Raw genomic sequence first — 27,520 nt, 5'->3', positions numbered from 1 at the left:
AACCAAACTATGATAAAAATGTACATGTGAATATACGCTATGACTTACACAGCTTTTACTTTTGTTTGAGATAGTAAACATTGAGCGTAGGGATGCTCTCTCCATCTCTTAGCTGCCCCTCTGAATACTAAAAGTCAATAAAATACGAAGCTTTCAGTGAAATCCTTTTATATGTCTTATATGAATGTGCCATTGATTTTTTGCAATCTCTTTGGCTAGGAAGAAGAATATCCACCAAGAGATGACTTCAGTGATGCGGACCAGTTGAGAGTTGGGAATGATGGAATCTTTATGTTGGCGTTCTTTAGTAAGTCTATTCCCTATTTATTTGCAACTGAACTTAAAGAATATATATTTTTTTTTTAAGTAAACTAATGCAGGACTTAAATAAAATAATAATATTTCTTAACCATTTGGTTGCAAAATTCAGTTTCTGAACAGCACCACGTAGAAGCCACAGTACATCCTTTGGGCTTCTTATGACCTTGCAGGCTACTACAGGGTTAAAAGCAACCCACACCATGGACAGTGACTGTAGAAGCAGAATACAATATCCAAAAAGAAAGTTGTTCACTATAACAGTCTTTTTAATATAATTGGAGGTATGCTTTAAACTATGTAACATTGTACAGTAAGTGCATATAATGTATATTTCTGTGCAAGTATAATTTGACTGTTCTCATTGCTTCTTAATGCTCCAAGCTGTTGCTTTCATATAATATCTTGTAGATAGCTTGAAGATGTATGACCTGATAAAAATAGTATGGTTGGTAACCATAAAGTTACATTATGTTATTCTCATAAGTAAACAGATTTTGTTCTGTCATTTTTGCTAATTTCATAGAATCAGAAGCTGTCTGTATATTATGGTGTGTAACCTCCCTCTAGTGGCACCTTTGTGTACTACAGGTACATCAGGCAGTGTCTATGGCTGCTTCCATGCACTCTTTTGTAAGCAACCAGATAACACAGACTAACAAACGGCCAGGCAAAAATTCTTCTATTCTCATTGAATGCTATCAGCGGTGTATATACTGATTTTATTATATTAAATAAGACTCCATCGTTAAACAGCATATGGGTCATATTCAGTAAATGATCACATACACTATTCATGTTTCCCTTAAAGGGGCTCTATCATTGGGAAAAGTCATTTTTAACTAAGCACATCCTTGCATAGCCTTTAGAAAGGCTATTCCACACCTACCTTTTGTATGTAAATTGCCTCAGTGGTTTTTGAATGAGCCCGTTTTTATGCATATGCTAATTAACCTCTTGGTGCACCCGGAAGTCTCATCGTGCACCCTCTGCTATTCTTTCCTATGTATGTATACAGCACAGGCTGCTGCTGAAGATGACCTCCAGCTTGCACACACACATAGGAGATAATAGCAGAGACAAGTGCTGCTGGGAACGTCCTGTGCTGGCTGGAAGCGCATTAGCATATGAATAAAAAACAGCACATTCAAAAGCTACTGAGGCAATTTACATAAAAAAGGTAGGTGTGGAATAGCATTTCTACAGGCCATGCAAGGATGTGCTTAGTTAAAAATGACTTTTCTCAATGATAGAGCTCCTTTAAAATCTTCACAAGCTGCAGTTACTGGACTGAGCTGTCGCCTTGACTTGTACGCATTGGTAATCCTTATAAGAGTCAGGATATGTGGTTAGAAAATCCAACATCCTTATGGTTTACCCAGCACAACGAGTCTTGGGACATGAATTGGGTATCTGTCCATATGGACACAGTCATGTATCAATTTAATGGAACTTTATTTACAGGGGTTGTTGCAGAAAGGACATTTATCTATAGGATAAAGCGAGATCCTGAGCTCCCTGTTTTTTCTTAGCACATGACCATGGTGAATCTGGGGTCACACAGGCATCCTGCAGCGCCATTCACTGTGTATGGGGCTGACAAACTGCAGCATACAGCGGTTGTGCATTAAGGAGGAGCAGGGGGCACCCAGAACTTAAGAGTTTTGTAGTATTAGAAGACATGACTGATTTCTGCTTCTCATCGTGTCCATTGGTCACATGGCCATGCTGCATGCAGTTCACACTCATTCTCTCAAACAGAACTGAGCTGTAGCATTGACATTCGGTTGCTTCCTGAAAAGAAGAAAGCAGCCATGTTTTCTAGTCCTGCACAACCACTTTCAGTGATGAATGCCATTTATAGGACAGTTACAGTATACAGTTTGTCTAGAACGCTGACTTTTCTAAAAGGGGAACCAAATATGGCAGCTTTCTTCTAGAGCTTTCTGCCACAGCTGTGTATCCAGTATTGCAGCTCAGGATCAGTAAAGTGGTTGCGGCCTGTGATCAGGTGTGGAGCTATTTCTAATCTCATACATCCCCTTTAAGGAGCACCTGCAGTCGAGAGACTCCATTATGGACTATGCGATAACATTCATCCAGTCATCCAGTTGTTTGCTAGTAGGAGGAAAGCTTTTAGTTTTGGCATTTTAAGAGCTTACATTAGCCATTACAAGAATACATCCTACGGTGTTTAGTGTGTAAAACCTGACAGGAAAAAATGATATATTTAAGGAGGTGCTGACATTGCTGGGACCCCTGCTGGACGGGAAACCTCTGTAGTCGCTTTTTGCTCTTTGGGATGGGGGTGGAGATGTATCCTCCTATATTTACTTCATACGGAAATGAACACTTTCAGTGCCAGAGACTCCATTAAGCGATGTAAAATGTTTTTTTTTTTCCATAATTTTTATTCTCCTGTTTTGTACCTTTAAAACTCTACAACCATCACTAGCTATGCAGAAGAGAGAGTTAACTTGCAATATCCCCTCAAGTGGATACCAGAAGTAAATTCATGTAAAAGGGACAGGCATCTTTCTTTCCTGAAGCCATTTTCAGAAAGCCTAGGTATTAAATACACAGCAGACCTATAATCTAGAGGAAAGAAAAGTGGTCTGATTGTTCTGTAGAAGCCCTGAAGTGATACTCGGATGAAAGGAATAACTGGAGATTATGGCTGGAGAGCTTAGCACTCACTTATTAACACGTGGGAAGATCTATGCAGCAGATGCATTATTACATCACTTACAATGGAGGGACACTCCATCCTAGAGACATTATCTGCCAAGCCGTCGACTCTACTATGCAATTGACCTGCAGAAGAAAAAGGTTTTAGAAACTAGGAAGCGGTGAACCTAGATCCTGCTAGTGACATGTCACCTCCTCATTATATAAATGTAGACATCATGGTTTTAATGTTGTTAATTGTTGTTAATTGTTTCCGCAGTGTCAGAAGCCACTTAAAGGAACTGCCTAGAGTTGTGATTCTGCATATTTGGATTCACCTGTCAGACTTGTACTGCTTAAATTGGCAGCGTGGTGATGTAGCACATGTAACCAGTATTCTTGGCATCTTAGACATTTTTCTTGAAAAAGAACACTTAACTTCAGCTTTTGCTATATGTAGAAAGCTTACCGGAATCCCCCTGGCGGTGTTGGAGCTGTTGTGGGGTCACAGAATCTTCACTTTTATGAAGCCCGCTCCTCTATGCTTGACACCTCCACGGGTATTTGAAATTTGGTGCTATCTGTGTAAAAATTGCACCCAGGAGGATGTCATTGACTCTAATACCACTGTAATGATTCTGGGTGGCTTTCTACATACAGTTTTTGGAGGTAGTCTGTGGGCACTGGTGGTGTCCTGGGGGCAGGCTCATGCGTCCAAGTAGAAGAAGTGGCACAGATCTTACTTTATTCAATTCATTATTGACACAGCCCTTGACTTATCTGCTCAAAAGTCAAGTGATGTATCTGCTGCTCTCAGGGGGGAGGGAGGAGGGGATAAGTGCACGGGAGCCAGCCTGTGTTTCTAGCTATTCCTGTGTCTGCACCATGTGACTTAGCTCCCTGCAATCAGATAGGGGAGAGGAGCTGCTTTCATTTCTGAACTCATCTTCTGTTCTCCCAGTTATCAGGTTAGCTAATTCAATTGTGTTCATTATGGCAGAGACTGGCAGTCTCTGTATGTAACACAGAATGGAGTTGCTCCTGCCTGTACTTCATAGTCCAATATTGTGCATATAGTGTTTTTTTTGAGGACCTTTGATGACATCAGAGGCCCTTCAGCCGCATAGGAACACGCTATGTGGTGGGCGGAGCTACACACTAATTTGGGGGCAGAGCTAAACGGCAGGTTGCATGTGAAACCCCGTCCACCAAATGACGCTAGAAACCAGGAATAAAGAAGATTTTACAGCAGTTAAGACTGGTGAGTATGCGACGTGGGAATACCCCTTTAAAGATCATTGGCACTAGAAACAAGGCAATTGTCTTTCCCAAAGCCAAAAGTGTTTATACCCATATATAGCGCTATTAACCTTTTCCCAACATCAGACATACTATTGCGACAGATATCATGTGTTTAAATATGGCAGCCGCTCAGCTCTTTATTATACAGCAGACACCTGGTGGCAATGCCTTTATTAACCTCCCTAAGGGGGCATTGACACGATGTAACGCAGTGCTGATTCTTGCATGATAACTCGCAGAAAACTTGTCTACAAATGATTATGTTTATGAATACCCCTTTAAGGGGCTATAAACTTTGAGTCTGGGTTCAAAATTCAAGCCCGGTCCTGCTCTGTACATAATAGAGTCCAGGCTCACTGCATGAAATAATGATCCATGTTGTTTAGCATTGGAGGGCATGTATACCTAATAAAAGAGGGGGCTTTTGTTTATAGCCCCTTAAAGGAGTATTCATGAACATAACAATCATTTGTAGACAAGTCAAACATTTTTGCAAATTCAAGTGATTTAATAATTTTGCAGAGTTCTAAAGATTTTTTCTAACATTTTAGTAGTGGCAACTGTTTTTGTTTTTTTTGTTTTTTTTTTTGTTTTTTTTTTTTTTTTTTAACTTGAATGGTTGACAATGGATATGACCACAAATGCAGGAACTTTTTATGGTCTGTCACATGTCAGAAATCTAGTCCTGATTTCTTTATTGTGGCCGGGTTATCTTCGCATGCAGGGACACAAATGCAGGCTGGGATGGTATGGGCTTGGCTTTTGAAAAGTACTGAACTGTAGAAAGTTCATGTTTGTATCCATATATACCTGTCAAGACAAAAGACTGTCATCATTGAGATGGGTAGAGAAAATCTTTCAAACTGCCAAATTTTCAGTTTTTTGTATTTGTTTGGACTTTTGTCTACTAACTTCTCTATGATTAGTGGAAAAACCCTTTAAAATAGAAAACTGATTGCTAACCCCATACTGGCTGTCTAAAGTAGAGTATTGCTCCTTGACCCCTGGAATAATGGATTGGATACAGTATACACCCACTGATATGTTGCTGTCCCTTTGCTTCAGTGATTGGGAAAGAGCTCTAGATACCCCATCTCTCCTTCTACTAGTACATGCTATGTATGTTTTATAGGCAATAGATATAGTCTCAGTAGTTTAGGTAATTGATCGTGCAGAGGACCCTTTTCTTATGTGTGGTTGAATATGTGTCGGCTTCTTGCCTCACAGACTGCCACATCATAGGAATACAATGCTTACAAATAATCATACTGCATTGTTAATATAGCCCTAGCACTGTGCTAATATGAACTATCTGGCATAACTACCCGCTTACTCATTTTAATCTTTTTTAGTGGCGTTCATTTTCAACTGGATTGGGTTCTGTCTGTCCTTTTGTATAACCAACACAATCGCCGGGCGCTATGGTGCAATCTGTGGGTTTGGATTATCACTTATCAAATGGATTCTAATTGTGAGGGTAAGTGATTTTCTCTGTCTGTGTGTGATCATGTTATTTTGTATAGTTGTTGCTATGACATTAATCTCTTCTTATTATTCAGGATGTCCTTTCCAGAGCTCCAAATGATCCGGCAAATTTGTGATTGTGCTACAAAGGTTTGCTGCAATTAAAAACCAGCAATGAGAGGCTTTTTACCAAACTGCAGCAATACATCTGTTTGACCACTGTGTGGCACTCTTGCTCCAATAATAAGTCTAGTCTTTTTTAATGTTCTCGAAACATCTGTACTTAGACACAGAAGCGCCAGGGGGTTTACCCAGGGATGCAGCTCGTATGAAGTCTCCAAACAGAATTTAACACTATAATATGGTTTACATTTTTCATTTTGAAACCTATTGATCTGATGTGTTTTTGTTTCTGACATACAATCCGCAAATGTAATTTCCACAGTATTTCTGTTGATTACATGGAAGCGCAACACTTCACCAACATATATATTTTTTAATCCTGTATGGTGATTCATTGTAAAGTGCGTGAGTGAATTTTATGGATGATAGTACTCCATCCCTTACTAGTGTGTATAATGCTGGTGGTCTGTTCACAGGATAGATAAACTGCAGTTTATTGCTGAGAGTTCCCTAAAAATGGACTACAAGGCTGCAGTTTTTGCTAAATTTCAGTACAACACTTTAATTTTTAAGCAACTTGATTGTCATCTTTGGTGAAATCTGTCTGCACAATATAAATAGCAAAATACTCCAGTATGTGAGCATGTCACCTCTTTCTTTAGTGATGACTGCCTCTTCCCTACATTGAGATCTTACTCTTGTCTTGGGGAACCCTCTCCAGATATCGGAGAGCTGAGAGGATGCAGAGCTCATATATTACTGACAGAACTATCTGAACTGGTTCTCTAATCCCTGAGTATTACCGTGTCTGTTAAGCGATCCGTTGCAGGCTGCAGGATGACTGTCAGCACTTCTCTTCCGACCAGCCTAAAAATGATCTTGTCTGTTTAGGGAGAATAATTGTCAGATATGTCCGCTGTGGTATCAGTTTTATTTCTTGGTATCTTCTATGGATGGCAGCTATAGAAAAAGGACATGATCTGGCCATGGGATAGAGAAGAATGAGTTGGTGTGATAGGAGAAGCAGACGCAATTCACAATCTGTCATGGCGTTTTACTGTAGCGTAGCAGATACAATATACAAAATATTTTTCTTTAGGGAGGAAATTGTAGAAACTTGAGCTTTAAAGGCTTTGTGTCATCAAGACAGTCCATTTTCTTAGGACTTCTGCCCCAGCACTCAGCTCATTCTGTCGATCCAACTACTCAAACATATAGTTCTACAGGGATATATATATATATATATATATATATATATATATTGCAGCAGCACCAGCAAATCTGGGGATTATCCCACAAATTGCATGGCAGAAACCCCTCTCCAGGCAAAAGGGTTTGTAATAGAAAAAAACAATCCGGTCCGTCAGCAACTTGTATTGGATGGAAAATGTCCTTTTATTGGAAAAAGCAGTACACCACGTATCAGTCCACACTGGGACCTTTCTCAAGTTAAATATATATATTTAATTGCCTGCTGAACATTGACATACATGGACGACTATGTAATACAAGGATATGCTGTGATGTTCAGAACACAAATTTCTCTTATACACTTCGTACAGAAGGGTCCTGATAGGGGAATTTCCTCCTTTCTGACATACCTGTCTTTATGAGACAAGCCCTTTAAATATTGTAGCTGCAATCTATTATGTATTAGTCCAAAAACAGTTCTGTGTAAATGGGACTAGTTTTGAACGACCGGGATCGGAAAAGATCGGATTCCGATTGGCGATCGAGTAAATTTCACGATCGCGATCGGAATTCCAATCCCGATCTTTTCCGGCGGGATCGAGGTCAGAGGTTATCTCAGAATCTGCTTAACCCTATTCATCTATATATCATGAATAGGGTTGAGCGATTGGGATCGGGAAAGATCGGATCCTGATCGGCGATTGAGCAAATTTCACGATCGGGATTGGCTGGAAAATGATCGGAAATCAGATTTTAAAATCGCTCCTGAAATTCAAGATCGGCTCAACCCTAAATGTGACTAGAGATGAGCGAACACTGTTCGGATCAGCCGATCCGAACAGCACGCTCCCATAGAAATGAATGTGCCGGCCGCTTCCATTCATTTCTATGGGTGCGTGCTGTTCGGAACGGCTGTTCCGAACAGTGTTCGCTCATCTCTAAATGTGACCCATTACAAATGAAAAAAAATCTAGAGGCTCCGAGTGAGGCTGCACTACTGCTCCAGATGGAAGTTCACATTTTACTGTTCAGACCTTCTGTGAATTGAATATATAGATACGGTTGTATTTGGTGAGCAAAATTTCTTCATGACAATTCTGTACCAGATTGCTGACCCTTTTTTTCAGTTCTTTTGGCCCTGTAGCAGACCAGAAGAATGGCTAGATTGATGTAGGTGTGAATGTAACAAGTACGTAACTCATAAAGGGATTGCTAAATACACACTTTCATTGTGAAAATCTTACAGAACAACAAATTGCTGTTTTTCCAGTTAATAGTTGACACAGTTGTAGCACACCTTTAAAGAACTCCTTTCATATATTAGGTCTACAAATCTAACAAGGTCAAAAACGTTATGTCGAAAATGTATCTATAAAGCAGATAATAAAGAGCACAAGCTTTTTCTGCGTACTTTGCCACATTACGTCTGTTCTGCTATAATATTTTCCATTATGTAACCTGAAACGAACAGTATGGTACCAAGGACACTAAATCCGTCAATACACCATTATTTAAGCTCCCGCAACATTAATAAAACTCCTATCAAAATTTATCAACAAAGGCAGATTATACAATCTGTTGTGTTCTGTACCGTGTACATTTCATTTAAGGTAAATTTGTGCAGAGCGAGAACGAGAGGCATCCAAAAATTGTATCTGATAGCGTCTTATGAGAAGCTATTTAAGCAAGTTGTGTAAGAAGGGTGACATAGATGAATACTAAGGACGTGCGATGGTTGGTTTTATCAGTGAAGCGTACAGCCCCGCCGCTGAATCAATCAAAGTGTGCCTATTCATATTCCCTTATCATACGGAGGACAAAACTATCTAGCGTGGCCAGTAACAGGGCTGAACCGCCACTTCAAGGTTCATTTAGTCCTGTTCTGCTCTCTGCTGGGAACCAACTACAGGAACATCTAGTCTGGAAATGAAAAGACTTTAATGAGACTGAGGCTTTGAGGTTGGTGTCTTTTGACAGCAGTAGGCAATGGGGGGTTTATGAAGTTCAAAAGTTGCTCCTTTATGGGGCACATTGAACGTCCCATTTTGATAAGATGAAAGTGCTTTGGCTTTGAGGATAGTGTCTGAATTAGCAGAATTCTCAGGATATGACGTGCGTGTCACTTTAAGCTGACAAGGTGCTTATATAAGTAAATACAAGCATGTTTGCAGTTTTGGGGTCTACATTGGCTCTGGGTGAATGGTGTCGTCCCTGGAGCTTGATCTGCTGCTGGTATAACCTGCGGGAAGATGTCAGATTAATGTCATAGCCATTTACCAAATGTCCATATAGCTGCAAAATGTAAAACGAAATCAAAACCCCTTTAGTGTTTTCTACAGCCTGTATTGGCTTATTGCGGGGGACATCTGTATTCAGCAGCTGTGTACATTTGCTGCTTGTACAGTTAGTGGTAACAAAGCAGAGAATGTACAGTATCCATTATACATATGACGGCCTCTAGCTACTGCCAGGCTATCCAGAAGCTGCTGTCCTGCGTGGTTATCTGATCGCCGCCTCTTATCACTTCCATATTATAAAGCTGTTCATAATGTACATTATTCTGCTGCCCAGGACTATAGACCATAACTCTGTGTGTTCTCTTTTCAGTTTTCTGACTACTTTACTGGCTATTTCAATGGACAATATTGGCTGTGGTGGATATTCCTTGTACTTGGTAAGTTCTCCATTTTGTATTGTGGATGCTATTAGATACAAATAACATTTAGCAGAGCTGTGACTAAGCAGTATATAGCTGTGAGGTATACATGGTGTGTACGATATTTCATCTTTATTACATTCAATGTACATGCATGTAACATCATCTGGAATATGACACCAAAAAATGATACATAATTACATTATACAGAAACTTCTTAGGGATTCATTTATTAATTATTTTTGGTCCATTTCCATGTGCAAATATTAGTCACAGTGCAATTTGCATTCATTAATATGGGAACACGACGGCGTTTCTCTGTCATCCATGGATTGGCCGAACTTATGAGTCCAGTGGGCGGTCTTATGGTTGAGCGCTATCTCTGTACGTACCATGCGGGGAGGACTATCAATAACTGAGTTACATTTCTATATAACAGAGCACTCTGATATTATTTAAGTCTCAATAAGATAGTAGGGGTTACTGCCCAAACAGTCCATAATACTCTGCACCTGGTGTATATACTTATGTAAATGGTTAAAAGTACAGAAGTGTTAGGCAGGCGTCTCAAACACAGTGGTTCTTCTTATTCTATATTTATGCCAGTGAATGCTGAACCTATACAGTTCTGTCTGCTCATCTCCTTCTGTCCTATATCATACAGTCCACAGATCTAGGTGTTTACTTCATACAAAGACATATATCATCGTGGTGGATGATTTTTGCAGCTTTGGTCAGCAGACTTTCTGCTGGATACTGACTTATCATGTAAGGCTTGCTTTATTTAGCTATGATATGAAGGGCAGGGGTGACCTCGTGCCTCTGCGCCAGTCATCACTTATCTAAGCACCTTGACACTAAATAACTTGTGGTCTATACAGGGGAAAGTGAAGCGCATAGCATCTTCTCTGCACTCCCCCCCCCCCCCCCCCCCTAATGTCCAGTAAAGCAGATAACATAATGATGTCACTGCTTTCCATGGCAACTCGCTCACGTGGAAGCGTATTGCACTGAATATTTCAGTTTTCTATTAAATCACCAGAACCTGGTCATCACTTATGACAGCCAGCTTCAGCAGTGCATGATGAACAAGGACACTCAATGCCTGGTCTCTATTAGAAGATTGCGTCCTGGGGGGTAGGATACCATGACCTTCAGCAGTGAAGTGGGATAATAGAACAAACAAATGGCCATCAGATTACCATCTTATATGGGATTTATACGGAAAATGTCATTTATTTTATTATCCATCTCACAGCTAAAGCTGGCCATCCACTTCAGATAGTTGACAGCAATCACTACAACCCAAGACGCACACAGGCTTGGTTTAGCAATCTGCTGCAAGTCAAACAACTTGGATTAAAGGATATCCCCCTATTAATGTCATGTCTGTGGCATATGATTTTGTGTAAATGCAAAAAAAAAAATGCCCAAAGTCTTCAACAGCCAAACATGAGCTACACTCATACATTGTAACAAACTATCAGTACAGGAAAGACATTTATGCTGCTAATATATGGTAGTTTACTCCCTAAGGCTTATCTAGATCCAGCTTCTATAGATAGTCTATTCATATAAATGGCTGTACATACAAGGAGTTTGACTGAGCAAGAGTCTCCACTTGCCGAAGCTCTCCACTCTGAATTGTGGAGGGGAAACATGCCAAAATGATATCCGTATGCATTAATAAGGCATAGTTCAGGAAGTGGAGTTATCCTAGGACTACCCCTTTAACAAGAATAGCTCTATTAGGGTGCATGCACACTACGTAACGCCGGTCGTGTATGAGAGCCGTACACGCCGGCATTACGGCAGACTGCCGAACACTTCCCATTCACTTCAATGGGAGTGCTCGTAACAGCGGCGTTTACGAGCACTCCCATTGAAGTGAATGGGAAGTGTTCGGCAGCCCTGCTGTAACGCCGGCGTGTACGGCTCTCATACACGCCCGGCGTTACGTAGTGTGCATGCACCCTTATTGTATATTACATGTTTCAGATCTTTAACGTGGTTGTCCAGGAATTACAGATCACTGGAAGGAGATCAGGGGAGGTGCAACATAAAAAAAACAAAAAACACACACGCAGCCCTCCGATGTCCCCTGCTGTCATCCAGTGCCTGGGGGCTTGTTCTGGCGGAAGTCCTCCCTGCACGTGACCACTGCGGCCAATCGATGGTGTATAGGTTTGGGGGAGGGGGGGCTTCTGTTTTTCAAAAAAACAATGGGGTAAAACATTGAACAATTCTGTATTTATACGGGCAGCCTCAACCTCTCCATCCTTGAAGGTGTCTTGTTGAATGGGAGACAATAGCTGCATCACACTTTCTATAACTTACTGGGATTCTTTTCCTGGTATACAGTATGCATGGAGACCTAAGTATAATGCCATGTAGAGACCCAGTTGAAGCATCTGAGCTGCTAAGTTGTAGATCAGGGATGCATGTTTATATCAGGCTGGAGCAACATGTAGCACACGGGTGAAATGCCTTCCATGCTGTGCACAGCTGTGCTTTGGCTTGACATTGTTAGTTTTGTCAGTGTGGAGATTGTAATGTTCTCTCCTCAATCAAAAAGATGGATGTATACAGCATATCTGATATTTATAGCGTAAAAAAGAGAAAATCTCCACAGCAGCCGCAGTTCAGTAACAATAAAACATATTTATGAGAACTTTTATATGTTTTAAGCAAGTTATAAAACCTGCTTTTGCCAGAAAAATGTACAGCATGCAGTGAATTCTGAAATGCCATTAAAATGAAAAATGAAATGTTTTTGCGCGTATTATGCCACTTTTCCTTCTTTGTCCATGTGTAAACTGTAGTAGAAATGATGACATACCTTTCACCTACGTGCTCATAAAGATTGCGAGCGAAAGCCAAAGACCGCCTGAAAGCAGAAGCCCACACAATAGTTTATGCTGCTAATATTCAGTAGAGATATACAGTATATATGTGTGTGTGTGTGTATATATATATATATATATATATATATATATATAAATATATATAGACTGCTTTTGCATCCTGGTAACCCCTGATCCAGGGCATAGCAAATAAAGGTTCCTAATAAATATTAGAAATAAGTCACCTGCTGGTTATAGCGGATCTGTCCTCCGATTATACTACTGTATATAAGGGCAGCAAGGTATGGGGATACGTCCACTCACTTATTAGCCAGAATAGCAGAAAGAATGTTGTGTTGCCAGCCCTCTTCACAGTGATTGGCGTGCTGCTGGATATACACATACGCCAAAAGTGTGCCCAGTATATTCTGTGGCCATTGCTGTCATTCACTTGGCACAATATTTGTATCCCTTTCCATAGAGCTGCATAGTCTGTTGTTAGATCCACTTTATCCACAGTATACTCCACATAATCCTGACAATCGAGGCGTGACTTCATTTGTCACAGGCAACGTCTGCTTTCTTCACAGTCGCCATAAAAGTTGAGTGTGGGTATCCATTTCCTCAGTTCCTTACACCATAGAGCTGCTTTAGCTGCACTGTTCAATGATATAGAGGGAACATATACATATGCAAATTTACCCTAACTAGTCAAGAGGGGACGTAGAGCAGCTTCACCTAGTCACGCAGTCATTGTATTACATCACAGCTTGTGAGGTGTGACTGACATGTCCCTCTTTGTCACACGTCAGCCCGATAACCTACCTAAATACCATCCTCTCGGGGCATGGTTTAGTGTATTGACTGCGTGACTAGATGAAGCTGCTTCTCGCCCCCGTGACTAGTTAGGTCTATTTGCATATGTCAATCTAAGGTTTTAAAAGCTTAGAACTATTTAGCAGTAGAAAGCTTAGGGAGGAGCACCATAGAAAAGTTCATTACTTGATGCTGTGGAAAAATCATGTGACAGGTTCGCTTTAATTGAAGACTGACTACAAGGTGTTCTGATGGACTTGAAGGAGTCGACCACCTAAACCAAGCATAATTGTCTGTCACCATCTTGTTACAGAGCTCATTACTGTGATAAACAATATACTTCTCTTATGTATGTCACATTAGTAAATTTAAAGAAAAACAAATTTAAGTCTTATGCAAATGAGGCATAAGACTTCCTTAAGCTCCCTGGACCACAAGGGCCTCTACCTTCTTCTGTCTGCACCACCCTGGACAATGTGAGTTGATCCTCCTCTCATCACCCATTATACTCAAGCAGCAAGGTCAGTGCCCCAGGAGCTTAATGCCCGCCTCCAGTGCACCAGCTGCCTCATTTGCATAATATTTCAAAGTTGTTTTCCACTGTAATGAGGTGGCAGCAGTTAAACAAATGCTTGGGGCAGATGGCAGACTTCCTATTAATATGATTTTAGACCATTAATGTTTAGTTGTGTACCTATAGGTATCACATCTTCGTATGGCTTATACTGGTATAGCAACACATCTCTGTGGGTGGCCAAGCCTGTTACCTTGTCATACTACAATTAAAAATAATAATAATTATAATATCTATGTAACATTTTATGTATTTGTCATTTTGTAACTCATTTTTTGCTGGTTGATTGTGGCACTTTGCATTATTTGTTATATATTGCTGTTGAGGTGTCACAAACGTTCTGTATGACGCCAGTGTGTGAGCACCCTGTGGTAGCCCTCTGCAATGATCCATTCAGAAGGGGCTACCCCTTTAATGAGAATTATTCAGGTTCCTGCCGTCATGCTGGACAGCAGGACGTGTCTTATTATCACGAATATTAATAGTTGTTGCTTGCTTTAGCTGCTGTTGGTGAAAACGCCATGTAGCCTACAACGTTCCTGCTTAGTTAGGGAAAGCAGCTTATGCATTATACAGAGCGCCGCAGGCCAAACACATTTGTTAGGCAATATCAAGTTAATATGAGGAGATTTCTAGATTGTTACTTTTCTGTATGACATATATTGCTTGCAGCATGCCTGTATATTAGATTTAGACTTTTTTGCACTTCCTACTTTGCTGTATCCAAAAACGGCATACATGGGAATGCAGAAGCGTTACCGACCCCTAAGGCTGTGTGGTGTGTCTGCTAGTCAGGAAACTGTTCTTTCAGATGCATAGTACATTATGCTATGCTCAGCCAGGCATAGAAAAAGCCTTCATGCTTCCAGATCACAGCACATCCGTTGTATCAGCTTCATTCCAAAAATATATTGTGGAATATTTACTGGGGTAATAATAGTTTTCAATCCTTCGCATTTAACAAGATTACTTTTTACAAACTCCTCGCCACCACGTGGTGATGACTATGGAAATATTGTATTAACCTCTGTAATCTGACCAGCACCTGTTCCTAATCTCATCCACAGCCATTACAATAAAAGGAAAAGATCTTCTTCATTCTTTTCTCTCCATTATAAACCTGTGCAATCTCAATGAAGATGGTCCCCAGTGCTCTTTCTGTTATGATAATGTAGGCTTGCCATTCCTTTTTTTTTTTTGCCACTGACCTCAAGAGGTTCTGTCCTTAATATCAAGAAATCACCAGTACATATAAATCCCTGAGATGTCCTCACAAATTTTTAAAAATGCTATTCCCTGTTCTAACTCTTTCATGGTGCAGCACCTTAACACACACGTCTCCCAGCTTTAAGGAGTTCTCGCTGGCAGTTCTTGAAGTGCCTCAGTTTGGGAAACCGCACTATATAATTGGGCAAATTTATCATTCACCAATCTTGAAACTTGGCTGCCAGCTATTAAAGGGATCGTATCATTAAAAATAATTTTTTTGTGACTAACATGTAGGAATAGCCTTAAGAAAGACTATTCTTCTCCTACCTTTAGATGTCTTCTGTGCGCTTCTGTTCGGTATAAATCCCGGTTTTCATCGGTATGGAAATGAGTTCTCTCGGAGCGCTGGGGGCAGTCCCCAGCGCTCAAACAGCACTGGGGGCGTCCTCAATGCTGCGAGAGAACTCTCCATCTTCTTCAGGAACGGGCTCTTCACACGTCTTCTTCTGGCACTGAGGGTCAAACTTCTAGGCCTCGAGCAGAGCCGACTGCACATGCCCGCGGCCACAAGAAAAATGGCCGCTTACACAGTTATTATTATGATCAAGACTGGTGTGAAAATTGCCAGTCTTGATAAATTTTTTTTTTGTCCCAACTCCTCAAGGCATGCCCTACTCGTGTCTCATTTTCCAGGCCTCTTCTATTAGAAGTCTATGGGCATGTGGAGAAAATAAAAACCCTAGTACACATATGAGATCCATGCACTGTCCATTCTTCACGGATTAATTGCAATGTGAAGCTGGGGAAAAAGTGAAGCCAAGAAAATGCTATCTAGATAAATGGATGACATGCAGATGTAAAAACTGGACATACAGACCTTCATATGGATGTAAAATGGTTAGCGCAATGTCTGGAGATAAATTTAACCCTATACTTCTGGTAAGGCTAAGTTCATATCTGTGTCAGAATCTCCGTTGAAAACTCTGTCTGCAGTAAAATCGGCAGAGGAAAAAGTCGTCGGTGCAGAGAGAACTTTGTCTTCTGTTAGTTTCAGATTTAAAAGCATGGACACTTGATGGACCCCATTATAGTCAGTGAGGTCCTTCAGGCTCCATGTGTTACCACGGTTTTAGCAGTCCACCTCTCCCGATGGACCCAAACAACTGAGAGGTGACGCTAGTGTCAATCTAGCATAAGTTGGAAACCTTTTTTTGCTTGGTGTACGTTGTTCTGTGAATGCCTGATGAGGAATGCATTTGACTTATAGCAAGACTCCCCATCTTTCTGTAGCAATAGTCAAGTTTGTGATGAAATACTTATGTATAGAATTAATCCAAAATGTCCATGTACATGCCTGTGTTTACATTTTCTCCCAAGATTTTTGGACTCAGAATAAGATAAGATAAGATATTCCTTTAATAGTCCCACAATGGGGAAATTTCAGTGATACAGTTTCATAGATGGTACAGTAGTATATAACAAGAGAGAAACACATACAACATGGCAGATAGAGAAATCCTATGAATCATAGCAACTAAAACGAAAGAAACACAGACACACTGCAGGATCATTTAGTTCTCTGTGCGGAGTGATGTTAATAATACAGCCGAATGTGGTTGGAGGACACGAGGAGGGGGGTCACAGCATGTAGATATAACAGGCGGGAAAACATTTTTGCAGAGGTGGGGGACATATGCAGCTATCATGATAACATGTGGTAGTTCTTTGGTACGTAGTGAGATCTCATGCTCACAGCTGATAGTTCGGTATCTTGCATCAGCACTATTGTCCATTAACCACAAAAAAATGCCCCAAATGTCCTTCATCACAAGCCCTCCTCCTCCTCCTTACCACTGTGTTCTACTTCCCCAAAGAAGTCTGAAGCCATCCAGGTATACATGGTGCTGTTCTCTTGCCAAGCTTCCATAACTCCTGGGGTAGGTGGGTGATGGTAGGTTTCCAGGCTGTAGCAGAGTCCCACGCGTACACAGTAATAGAAAGAAATACCAGTCAGCTGTAGGCATCTTCACACATCAGCAATAGACGCCAAAAATCATCTCCTTGAACGAAGAAGTCCACACTTCCATGTAGGTTTTCCTCCATGCCGCATGGTGTCCTGGGGGGATGGTAATAGGCACATGTTTAGACACAGGAAACCAGCTGAACCAGGTCATGAGTCCATGCTTTACAATAGAAACAAAAGGAACAAAAAACTCCACAGGGTCTTCCATTTGATTTATAGTTGCTAATTCATAGTGCTAGTTTTCTTGGTTACAGGATTTTTGAAGATACAGAGAAAAAGAGTGAGAAAGGAAAGATAAGGTTGCTCCCAGCTTGGAGCCCTGTATCAAGGCAGCCACTAAGGGCTCCAGGAAGAGCAAACCTCACAGCAAACACCAATTTTTGGATCATGAGTGGCTGATGGTGCAGCTTGTATCAGTTTTCTGTATGGCAGTGCCTATTGTCAGATATTGTACAGATAGGGACCGTAACCTTTATCCATGGGCAGTGTGAGACGGCATGGATGTAACATAACTGAAGTAATCGATTCAGCAAGTTCACACTGATTAATTAACCTGACTTTCTATTTTGATTATTATTATTTGATTAATTGCCCAGCCCTAAGCAGTAGTCTCCTCTAATACGCCACACTTGTGTTCATCCCCTGCTACAGGTGAAGCAGTTTCAGCATTTCTTAATATGAAAGCTGAGCCCAGATTGGTTGTTATGAGTGATAACAGATTTACTGTAATTGGTGAATGAGGCCTGTATCCTGTACAAACCACAAAATGGAAAAGTTTGGCCTCACCCTATGTATGTAGAGAAAGATTGGACTACATTCCACAGTTATTCTGTATTTTTGGGTTTTGGCTCATAAATGGCATATTTGATGGCACCCCTCAAGTTTTCTTAGACTGTCAGAGGATTGAGCTGGTCACACCATTTACCTCAGTCTTGTCTCTCTGTAACCAATATGTCCTTTGTTTAGGCTAGGTTCACATCTATGCTTGAGTATTCGTCTTTCTGGTCCACCGGGAAACCTGAACAATGGGGAGCCAGACCGCTAAAATGGCCGTTGTCTCCGGACCCATAGATTATAATGGGATCGGTTGGGTGTTTTTATACTGAAAACTGGAGAGAACAGTCCTTGACAATTTTCGGTAGTTTCTCCAGCAGAGTCTCCAATGGAAACCCTGGCGCAGAAGGGAACCAGGCCTTGTTGGTGTGTTACATGTCTATGTGATGGCAGCATCAGCAAGGGCAGACAAACACATTTTTTCTTTTTTTTCTTTTACGCTTTAGTTCTTTCCCCTGCCTTCATCAGATAGACATTCTTCTGTGAGTGAGAGGAGGGTTTTATGGACACCGATGGGCTGGCTACATGGTAGATGCATCCCCTGCAAAACATGGGAATGCTTGATCATCAGTATTGTGCAGGGTCCTGATCAGGCTGTGTTCACATGCAGCATTTTTGACAAAAATCTGAAAACCACATGCATTTCTGATGTGCCATTCATTATATGTATGAGCGGGTTCACACCTGCGCCCTGATCTCCGCTTTCAGGTTTCCGTCTTCTGCCCAAGAAACTGGACAGGAGACGGAAATCGGCAGTCACTTTTCAAAACCATTCATTTGAATGGGTTTGCAAAATGTTCGCCTGTGAGCGTCTTCTGGTCTCTGCGGTGAAACCGTTTCTTTTTTAACCATACACAAAGTTGAACATGCAGGACTTTGTGCCTGGTTAAAAAAAAAAAAAAAAAACGGTTTCACCACAAAACACTCACGGGTGGAAACTGTGGTTTCCGTCTCCTGTCGGCAGAAGACTGAAACCTGAAAGCACAAACCGGGGGCGCAGATGTGAACCCGCCCTATGTGTGTTTTTTTTTAAAAATCTGTATATATGTATGTATATATAAATTATATATAAAAATTATATTTGTAGTTATGTATGTCTGGCATCATTGAGGCTTTGTAAAAAAAAAAAAAAAAAACAACTGAATTTTGTCACCTTTTCATTGCATTGCTAGCCTGCATATAAAGACCATATGTGACCAGAGTGTATAATAACTAATAGGCAGCTGTTTCGGGGGACATGGGATGTCCAGTAACTTTCATTGGCAAAATGTAGTTTGCCTCAGGTCTAGTGTGCTGTACTTTTGTTTTTGTGGTATGTGAGTTTTATTTCTTCAATTCAGGAAGAATTACAATTTAATATGCTAAATAGCACAACATGTTATGGCGTCAATAAATTAAACAAGCCATTTTCTTGTGTATTTGCAGTAAATGTATGACATAAATAGCACGACGTGGATAAAGCTGTTTGCTCTCACTCTGCTTATTAAATCTTATTAACAGCAGTTCTTCTAGTGACCAGATTATCATTTGTGTACTTTCATGCTTCCTTGGCTTTGGCAAAATATGAAGTCATTTTCATTAAAGGCTAAATCCAATGGTGACTTCTCTCTTCTTATTCTTCTGGACCTCTCTGCAGCTTTTGACACTGTTGACCATCAACTTCTCCTCACTATGCTCCGCTCAGTTGGCCTCAATGACACTGCGCTCTCCTGGTTCTCCTCTTATCTCTCAGGCCGCACTTTCAGTGTATCATTTGCGGGCTCTGTTTCCTCCCCTCTTTCCCTTGCTGTTGGGGTTCCTCAGGGCTCGGTCCTCGGCCCCCTGCTCTTTTCTCTCTACACAGCCCCCATTGGACAAACCATCGCCAGATTTGGCTTCAGGTACCATCTTTATGCTGATGACACCCAATTATACACATCTTCCCGTGACATCACCCCTGCACTCATTCAGAACACCAGTGACTGTCTCTCTGCTGTCTCTAATATCATGTCCTCGCTCTATCTGAAACTAAATCTCTCTAAGACTGAACTACTACTGTTTCCACCATCTAACAGATCTGTCCCTGATATATCCATTGCAGTCTCAGGCCTTACTATAACTCCTAGGCAGCATGCCCGCTGCCTTGGGGTCATATTTGACGCAGACCTTTCCTTCACCCCTCATATTGAATCACTCGCACGTTCATGTCACCTCCACCTCAAAAACATCTCCAGAATACGCCCTTTCCTTACCAGAGATACACTAAAGACACTTATTGTCTCTCTGATTCATTCTCGCCTTGACTACTGTAATTCCTTACTAATCGGTCTTCCCCTCACTAAACTCTCTCCTCTACAATCTATTCTGAATGCAGCGGCCAGGCTCATCTATCAGGCTAGACGCTACAGCGATGCCTCCGGTCTGTGCCAGTCGCTACATTGGCTGCCTATTCATTATAGAATAAAATATAAAGTTATTACTCTCATCCACAAGGCTCTCCATAATGCCGCACCTCCCTACATTTCTTCCCTCATCTCTGTCTACCGCCCAACCCGTGCTCTCCGCTCACTCAATGACCTAACACTTACATCCTCTATTATCAGAACCTCCCATGCTCGTATACAAGACTTCTCCCGAGCTGCACCACTTCTCTGGAATGCTTTACCCCGGACAATCAGATTAACTCCCAACTTCTACAGTTTCAAACGCAAACTAAAGACGCATCTTTTCAGACAAGCCTATCACAATTCCTAATGCACAAAATTGTCTGAACACTGTATAAGCAATGCCGCCCCTGCTACCTCTTGTGTCACCCTCTCTACCTCATAGATTGTAAGCTCTTTTGAGCAGGGCCCTCAGTCCCATTGTGTGAAATGACGTTCTTTGTTATGTATGTCTGTATCTGAACCCTATAAATTGTACAGCGCTGCGGAATATGTTGGCGCTATATAAATAAAATGTATTATTATTATTATTATTAAAAAAAAAAAAAAAAAAAGAAAAAAAAGAAAATCCTAGGTTGTGTTTCCTACAACTTGCTTTCCTGTTAAGATAAGATCAGTTTTTCTTAAAATCATTCTGACCTCAAAATGTAGCTTAAATAATGCATAGTACAGATGTTCCATATTCTAGGTATAGTATTCTATTCTTGTGTTGTACAGCCTTGAGTTGTATTTGGGAATATAGGTCTGCTCATTTTTAGCCTGAATGTGCATCCATTAAAATCATAATATAACTCTACTATTCTGGGCTCTACAAAGAGTGGATTATTGTAGGACATACTGGTACAAGGTCATCCTGAGAATATATAAAGATTAGGATGATTTCATATAACATTGCAACATCTTTACGGAAAAAGCGCTCCAGTTACCTAGCGGAGGCTCTAACAAAAGGCTGTGCTATTCCATACAGTGGCTTTTTTTCTATACCAAAATTTACAAACCCTACCATACGTGATATAGACATTAAAGTTTTTAGAGATGAGAGAACACTGTTCGGAACAACTGTTCCGATCAGCACGCTCACAGCACGCTCCCATAGAAATGAATGGAAGCGGGGGGGTTAAGCGGCCGGCCGCCGGCAAAGTCTGCGTGCCAGGTGCTTCCATTCATTTCTATGGGAGCGTGCTGTTCGCCGATCCGAACAGTGTTCGCTCATCTCTAAATATTGCTATACTACAAAAAATAAATTTCCATACATAATAATAAGTGACGGCGCAGAATGGACAAACAAGAAAGATTATACTTACCGTATCCCTTTCACATACGAAGTTCTACATGGAATTACAATTTGGTCCATAGTGGATGGTGTATATAAAATGGTATTTATCCATGTGTGATTGTGGAGATGTGGTTGGCCAAATGGAGCTAAGTATTTCAGAAAACAAGCATCAGGAAATATTTGTTAGCCTTTCTTTTATTGGTTGACAGAGATAGCTACCAGTCAGAGTAAGACCACCCACTGGACCCCTAAGCCTAGAATGAGTCGAGAAACTTTCTAACAAAAATATCGATCACTCTCCTAAGCTCCTCCTGCTGTATAACATCCCTGCAGATTATACACAGCTATGGGGTATTCCAACAACCACATCCTATTCTACCAAGTCTATCATGATGCCTATACTATATGTATCATGTGCAATGTATTGGGATCTGCTTCTACTGTGTTTATGCTAGTAGCAATTCACATGAAAACGACATATATCTTAGACAATACATGTTGTTTGGAAAATATAAGTTTCTTGGTAGCCCTCAAATAGAATGCAGAAAAAAAAGAAAAGTATTGTATGAGATTAGAAAAACGTGTCTTTATCCTCCAGAAACCGTATCACTCTAGTCAATATGTCCAGTCTTATATAGAGTTTGTTCACTGTAACACTGGTTAACCCACTATCCTGTTTTTGCATAATTGTACAAAGTATTTTTAAGGATTTCATTAAGTATACTCTTGTTCTATTTTAGGACTACTGTTGTTCTTTAGGGGGTTTGTCAATTACCTCAAGGTGCGAAACATGTCTGAAAGTATGGCGGCTACTCACAGAACAAGATTTTTTTTCTTGTACTAGAGGTAAGTAATCTCCGGAGTAAGCATTGGTAACCGTTCAGACTCTGCTTTTAGAATGTAAACATTGTCCTCTTAATGGTTTCAGCAGTGGAGGTTAAATTGTTATAAAGGACATTGGCCAGCTCTAGGTAGATGGATGTCAGGCTACATTTATATGTATTTTCTCTCCACTTATTCTTTAATTGATTTTCCTTGAAATGAACCTTGAAGTGTAAGTTAATGGATATGTGTTAAGTGACATCAAATGTTTAATGTACAAACCCAACAGAATTGCTTTTAGAGCTATACCACGGGAACATGGCATCTCATGGCTTGGGATTTTCTTGCCCTGCAGTGACAGCCGCTTGCTGCTTTGTATGCTAGTCTATTACCTAGCCATTGGAGATGTACACTGTAGTGGACTGCGTGTTACACCGTAGAAAGCCGCCTCTTATTAGTATGTACAGGAAGATCAACACGGACAGCTAAATGAATTGTGCCTGCTTTTTTTTTTAATTTATGGGGCTGAATATTTATAGACACTAATGATGTATATTATACTTTCTGAAACATAAGGACACGTTGAACCAATATGAAGGACGTCTTTTAACCTTCACAAAATGTTCTGCATACATTTCATACCAGGTCCCGGCTTCTTTCATATTCCTATTTTACTTTGCTGTGTATTATCAGCTTCTTTAGCGATGAGTGTTCTGAGGGCTATGAAGCAATGTAACTAAGCATGCTTCACATAACCTCTGCTCATGGGGCTCGTAGGATCCTATGCCTACTTGGAAAGTTATCGTACCCATTAGATTATTGTAATGCAAACTTGTATGTATAAGCCTGAGTGTAAAATCTGGATTCTCATAGAGAACGCAGCGATCACCGGGAGTGACCATGGTCTAGATAAAAATTGCTTCCGACATTACTGATCACCCATAGATAAGAAGTGAATGTCTTTAATTATTTCATAATAGTGGCTCCTTATAAGGGGTGGTATATATTAGACAATGAGTTAACAGTCAATTCTTGAATCTAATGTTCTGGAAGGAGGATGCGTTGTAATGATTGAACCACTGGGTCAGAGCATCTCCAGATTGGTATACGTGCTGTTCCTGGTTATTACCCATAAGAAGTCATCAAAAGAATGTCAACCATTTACCGATGAGGCAGGGATCCCACAAAAAAACTACGACACAAATTACTTAAAAAAAAAAAAAAAAAAAAAAAAAAAAGTTAATGTTGGTTATGATAGAAAGGTGTCGCCACAGTTTTTATTTGACACAAAAGCTTATCTGATTGAAACCGATTTGTGATGTCACACCAGCTTACCTGTTGCAGACACTGATGTTAGACGCTCACCCAGCTGTTGTGATGTCCCAGTAATGTACCTGAGAGAAACATACTGATGGTCAGAGGGCCAGAACAACATAGAGGCGGACCGCTAAAATAGCGGTAGTATGACGGACCCCATTGACTGTCGTTTTATAACTGAAACCTGCAGAGGATAAAGTCCTCCATGTAGGACCTTTTCCTCTTCTGATTTTCATAGGAACGTAGCCTTACCTGTTGGAAGCACAGTTAGTACTGAAAGCCTCTTTGTAGTGTCAGGCCTGGTTCACATCTGCGTTTGGTAATCCATTCGGGGAGTCCGCGTGGGGATCCCCCTGAACGGACTACTGAACGCATTTGCAAGTGGTGAGCTTATGAAAGCACACGGGGCCCTATAGCCTAGAATGGGGTCCCTGTGCTTTCCGTGCAGAGTCTGCATGGAACATGTGGACAGAAAAGTACTTCAACATCTACTTTCACGTCTGCATGACTCGTGCGGGGACTGTGCGAAAAGCACACAGACCCCATTATAGTCTATGGGTTCCGTGTGCTTTCACTGCACACTGCTTGTCAGTGCATTCAGTAGTCCATTCCCCATGCAGACTTTCCAAACAGATTACCAAACGCAGATCTGAACCTGGAAAAAAAGCAGTAATTTGTGAGCCAACGTTAGACTAATCAGTCCTGTAATATTGCAATACCTTACCCAAAGACAGATGGCAACAAGACTAGTAAGTAGGATATTCATTTGCATTTACTAAGTTAAAGATTGTGTGCTATAGCCATGTGACCAAGCCGTAGGCCCCTCATTCATATTTTAAGTTCATTCATACTGCTTTAAAAAAAAAAAAAAAAAAAAAAAAAAAAAAGCAGTGCACTGGCTCTCAGGTAAGTCCCTGTGTACATATGGCACGTCACCCCTGTATCTAATTCTGCAAAACCTTTATGGCCCATTCACATGGCAGGATCTGTCCCTGAGGCCTATTCCACTTCAAATTCAGCAGCAAAGTCTGCTCTGATTTTGCTTCCAATTGTTTTCAATAGAAGACAGAAATCGAAACAGGAGCCTGAAAAAACCAGTGTCCTGCTTGATCTTTTCATGGATTTTGCGACTGATTCAGCCTCCACTTCCATGGTTCGAGACAACCTACAGTCCTATGAAAAAGTTTGGGCACCCCTATTAATCTTAATCATTTTTAGTTCTAAATATTTTGGTATTTGCAACAGCCATTTCAGTTTGATATATCTAATAACTGATGGACACAGTAATATTTCAGGATTGAAATGAGGTTTATTGTACTAACAGAAAATGCGCAATATGCATTAAACCAAAATTTGACCGGTGCAAAAGTATGGGCACCTCAACAGAAAAGTGACATTAATATTTAGTACATCCTCCTTTTGCAAAGATAACAGCCTCTAGTCGCTTCCTGTAGCTTTTAATCAGTTCCTGGATCCTGGATAAAGGTATTTTGGACAAACAATTCAAGTTCAGTTAAGTTAGATGGTCGCCGAGCATGGACAGCCCGCTTCAAATCATCCCACAGATGTTCAATGATATTCAGGTCTGGGGACTGGGATGGCCATTCCAGAACATTGTAATTGTTCCTCTGCATGAATGCCTGAGGATTTGGAGCGGTGTTTTGGATCATTGTCTTGCTGAAATATCCATCCCCGGCGTAACTTCAACTTCGTCACTGATTCTTGAACATTATTCTCAAGAATCTGCTGATACTGAGTGGAATCCATGCGACCCTCAACTTTAACAAGATTCCCGATGCCGGCATTGGCCACACAGCCCCAAAGCATGATGGAACCTCCACCAAATTTTACAGTGGGTAGCATGTGTTTTTCTTGGAATGCTGTTTCTTTTTGGACGCCATGCATAACGCCTTTTTTTTATAACCAAACAACTCAATTTTTGTTTCCAAAATGAAGCTGCCTTGTCCAAATGTGCTTTTTCATACCTCAGGCAACTCTATTTGTGGCGTACGTGCAGAAACGGCTTCTTTCTCATCACTCTCCCATACAGCTTCTATTTGTGCAAAGTGCGCTGTATAGTTGACCGATGCACAGTGACACCATCTGCAGCAAGATGATGCTGCAGCTCTTTGGAGGTGGTCTGTGGATTGTCCTTGACTGTTCTCACCATTCTTCTTCTCTGCCTTTCTGATATTTTTCTTGGCCTGCCACTTCTGGGCTTAACAAGAACTGTCCCTGTGGTCTTCCATTTCCTTACTATGTTCCTCACAGTGGAAACTGACAGGTTAAATCTCTGAGACAACATTTTGTATCCTTCCCCTGAACAACTATGTTGAACAATCTTTGTTTTCAGATCATTTGAGAGCGGGCTGTCCATGTTCGGCGACCATCAAACTTAACTGAACTTGAATTGTTTTGTAGAAAGAAATGGTCCAAAATACCTTCATCCAGGATCCAGAAACTGATTAAAAGCTACAGGAAGCGACTAGAGGCTGTTATCTTTGCAAAAGGAGGATGTACTAAATATTAATGTCACTTTTCTGTTGAGGTGCCCATATTTTTGCACCGGTCAAATTTTGGTTTAATGCATATTGCGCATTTTCTGTTAGTACAATAAACCTCATTTCAATCCTGAAATATTACTGTGTCCATCAGTTATTAGATATATCAAACTGAAATGGCTGCTGCAAACACCAAAATATTTAGAACTAAAAATGATTAAGATTAATAGGGGTGCCCAAACTTTTTCATAGGACTGTATTCTTCAGACTCATTCATTGCACCGTGGAATTAAAATGAAGAGAAATGTGCGATGGATGTCTGCCTCAAATTTCTCTTCACTTTCCGTAGTATGAACATAGTATTAGTCAATGTCCAAGAACATAAATTTTTATGCAACATTTTTTGACAATCACTCAGTAGTAAGAGGTAACATGTTAGCGCTATATAAGTAAAATGTATTATTATTATTATGTCTATACCAAGCAGTTTCCCCAGATTACAAAAGTACTCAAGCTTAAAGATGAGTATTGCTTTGACCCCTGGAGGCTTGCTTTAAAGGGGGTTGCCCTGCCAGATGAGCTGTAGTTTAATGACTTTAAATTACTCGTACATTGCCTACAATTTACTAATATACTTTCAGTACAGTAGCGACCCTGATGTTACACTACTGGTGCCAGTCTCATTGCATTAGGGGTTGGCTCTGAGTTCCCCCATCTCCCCCACACTATGCTGTGTGTCTGGGTGCATTTGCTAAGCCAGCACCCTTCCATCTCTGCATCAGCTGTTATATTTTTCAAAAAAATTGTTTCTGTCTCTGTCATGTCTCTTTCATGAATAGTTTAAAAGTTTAAACTTTTGGTAAAAGTAATAGATTTCTGAGCAAAACCCACATTTAACTTCAGCACCCTTTTGAAGAGCTTCTTGTCGTGGCCAAACCTTTCTTTTTTTGTGCGACTGTAAAGATATAAAGCGCTGTTCTTTATGTCATGGGGCCATGCAACAGCTCAACATGATCTCATAGAGCAGAATTGATTCTGTTCAGTTCTGAGAAGGGTCCAGCTAGTAAATTCTGCCTTTGCCCTAAAATACATCACTGCATGAGAGGGTGGGAAAAAAAGCATTTTCTTAACATCACGGATGTAGCTTAAAGCTTTCTCATG

The 27,520-nt window shown here is 40.7% G+C and overlaps 1 protein-coding gene across 2 annotated transcripts in view; it reads left to right on the top strand.

The window, feature by feature from the left end:
• NDFIP2 (Nedd4 family interacting protein 2) overlaps nt 1-27,520 on the top strand; it is an 85,701-nt gene that overhangs the window by 51,883 nt on the left and 6,298 nt on the right. For both annotated transcript variants that reach the window (XM_075265400.1, XM_075265399.1), the window contains 4 exons: nt 220-307; nt 5,640-5,764; nt 9,673-9,739; nt 22,460-22,565. In XM_075265400.1, coding sequence (XP_075121501.1) covers nt 220-307; nt 5,640-5,764; nt 9,673-9,739; nt 22,460-22,563 — 384 coding nt within the window. In that variant the 3' untranslated portion in view covers nt 22,564-22,565. The remainder of the gene's footprint in view (nt 1-219; nt 308-5,639; nt 5,765-9,672; nt 9,740-22,459; nt 22,566-27,520) is intronic.

The sequence above is a fragment of the Leptodactylus fuscus genome, chromosome 2 (genome assembly GCF_031893055.1).
Source record: "Leptodactylus fuscus isolate aLepFus1 chromosome 2, aLepFus1.hap2, whole genome shotgun sequence".
NCBI lineage: Eukaryota > Metazoa > Chordata > Amphibia > Anura > Leptodactylidae > Leptodactylus > Leptodactylus fuscus.
The sequence above is the reverse complement of the archived record's forward strand: the minus strand, read 5'-3'. Positions and strand labels throughout refer to the sequence as shown.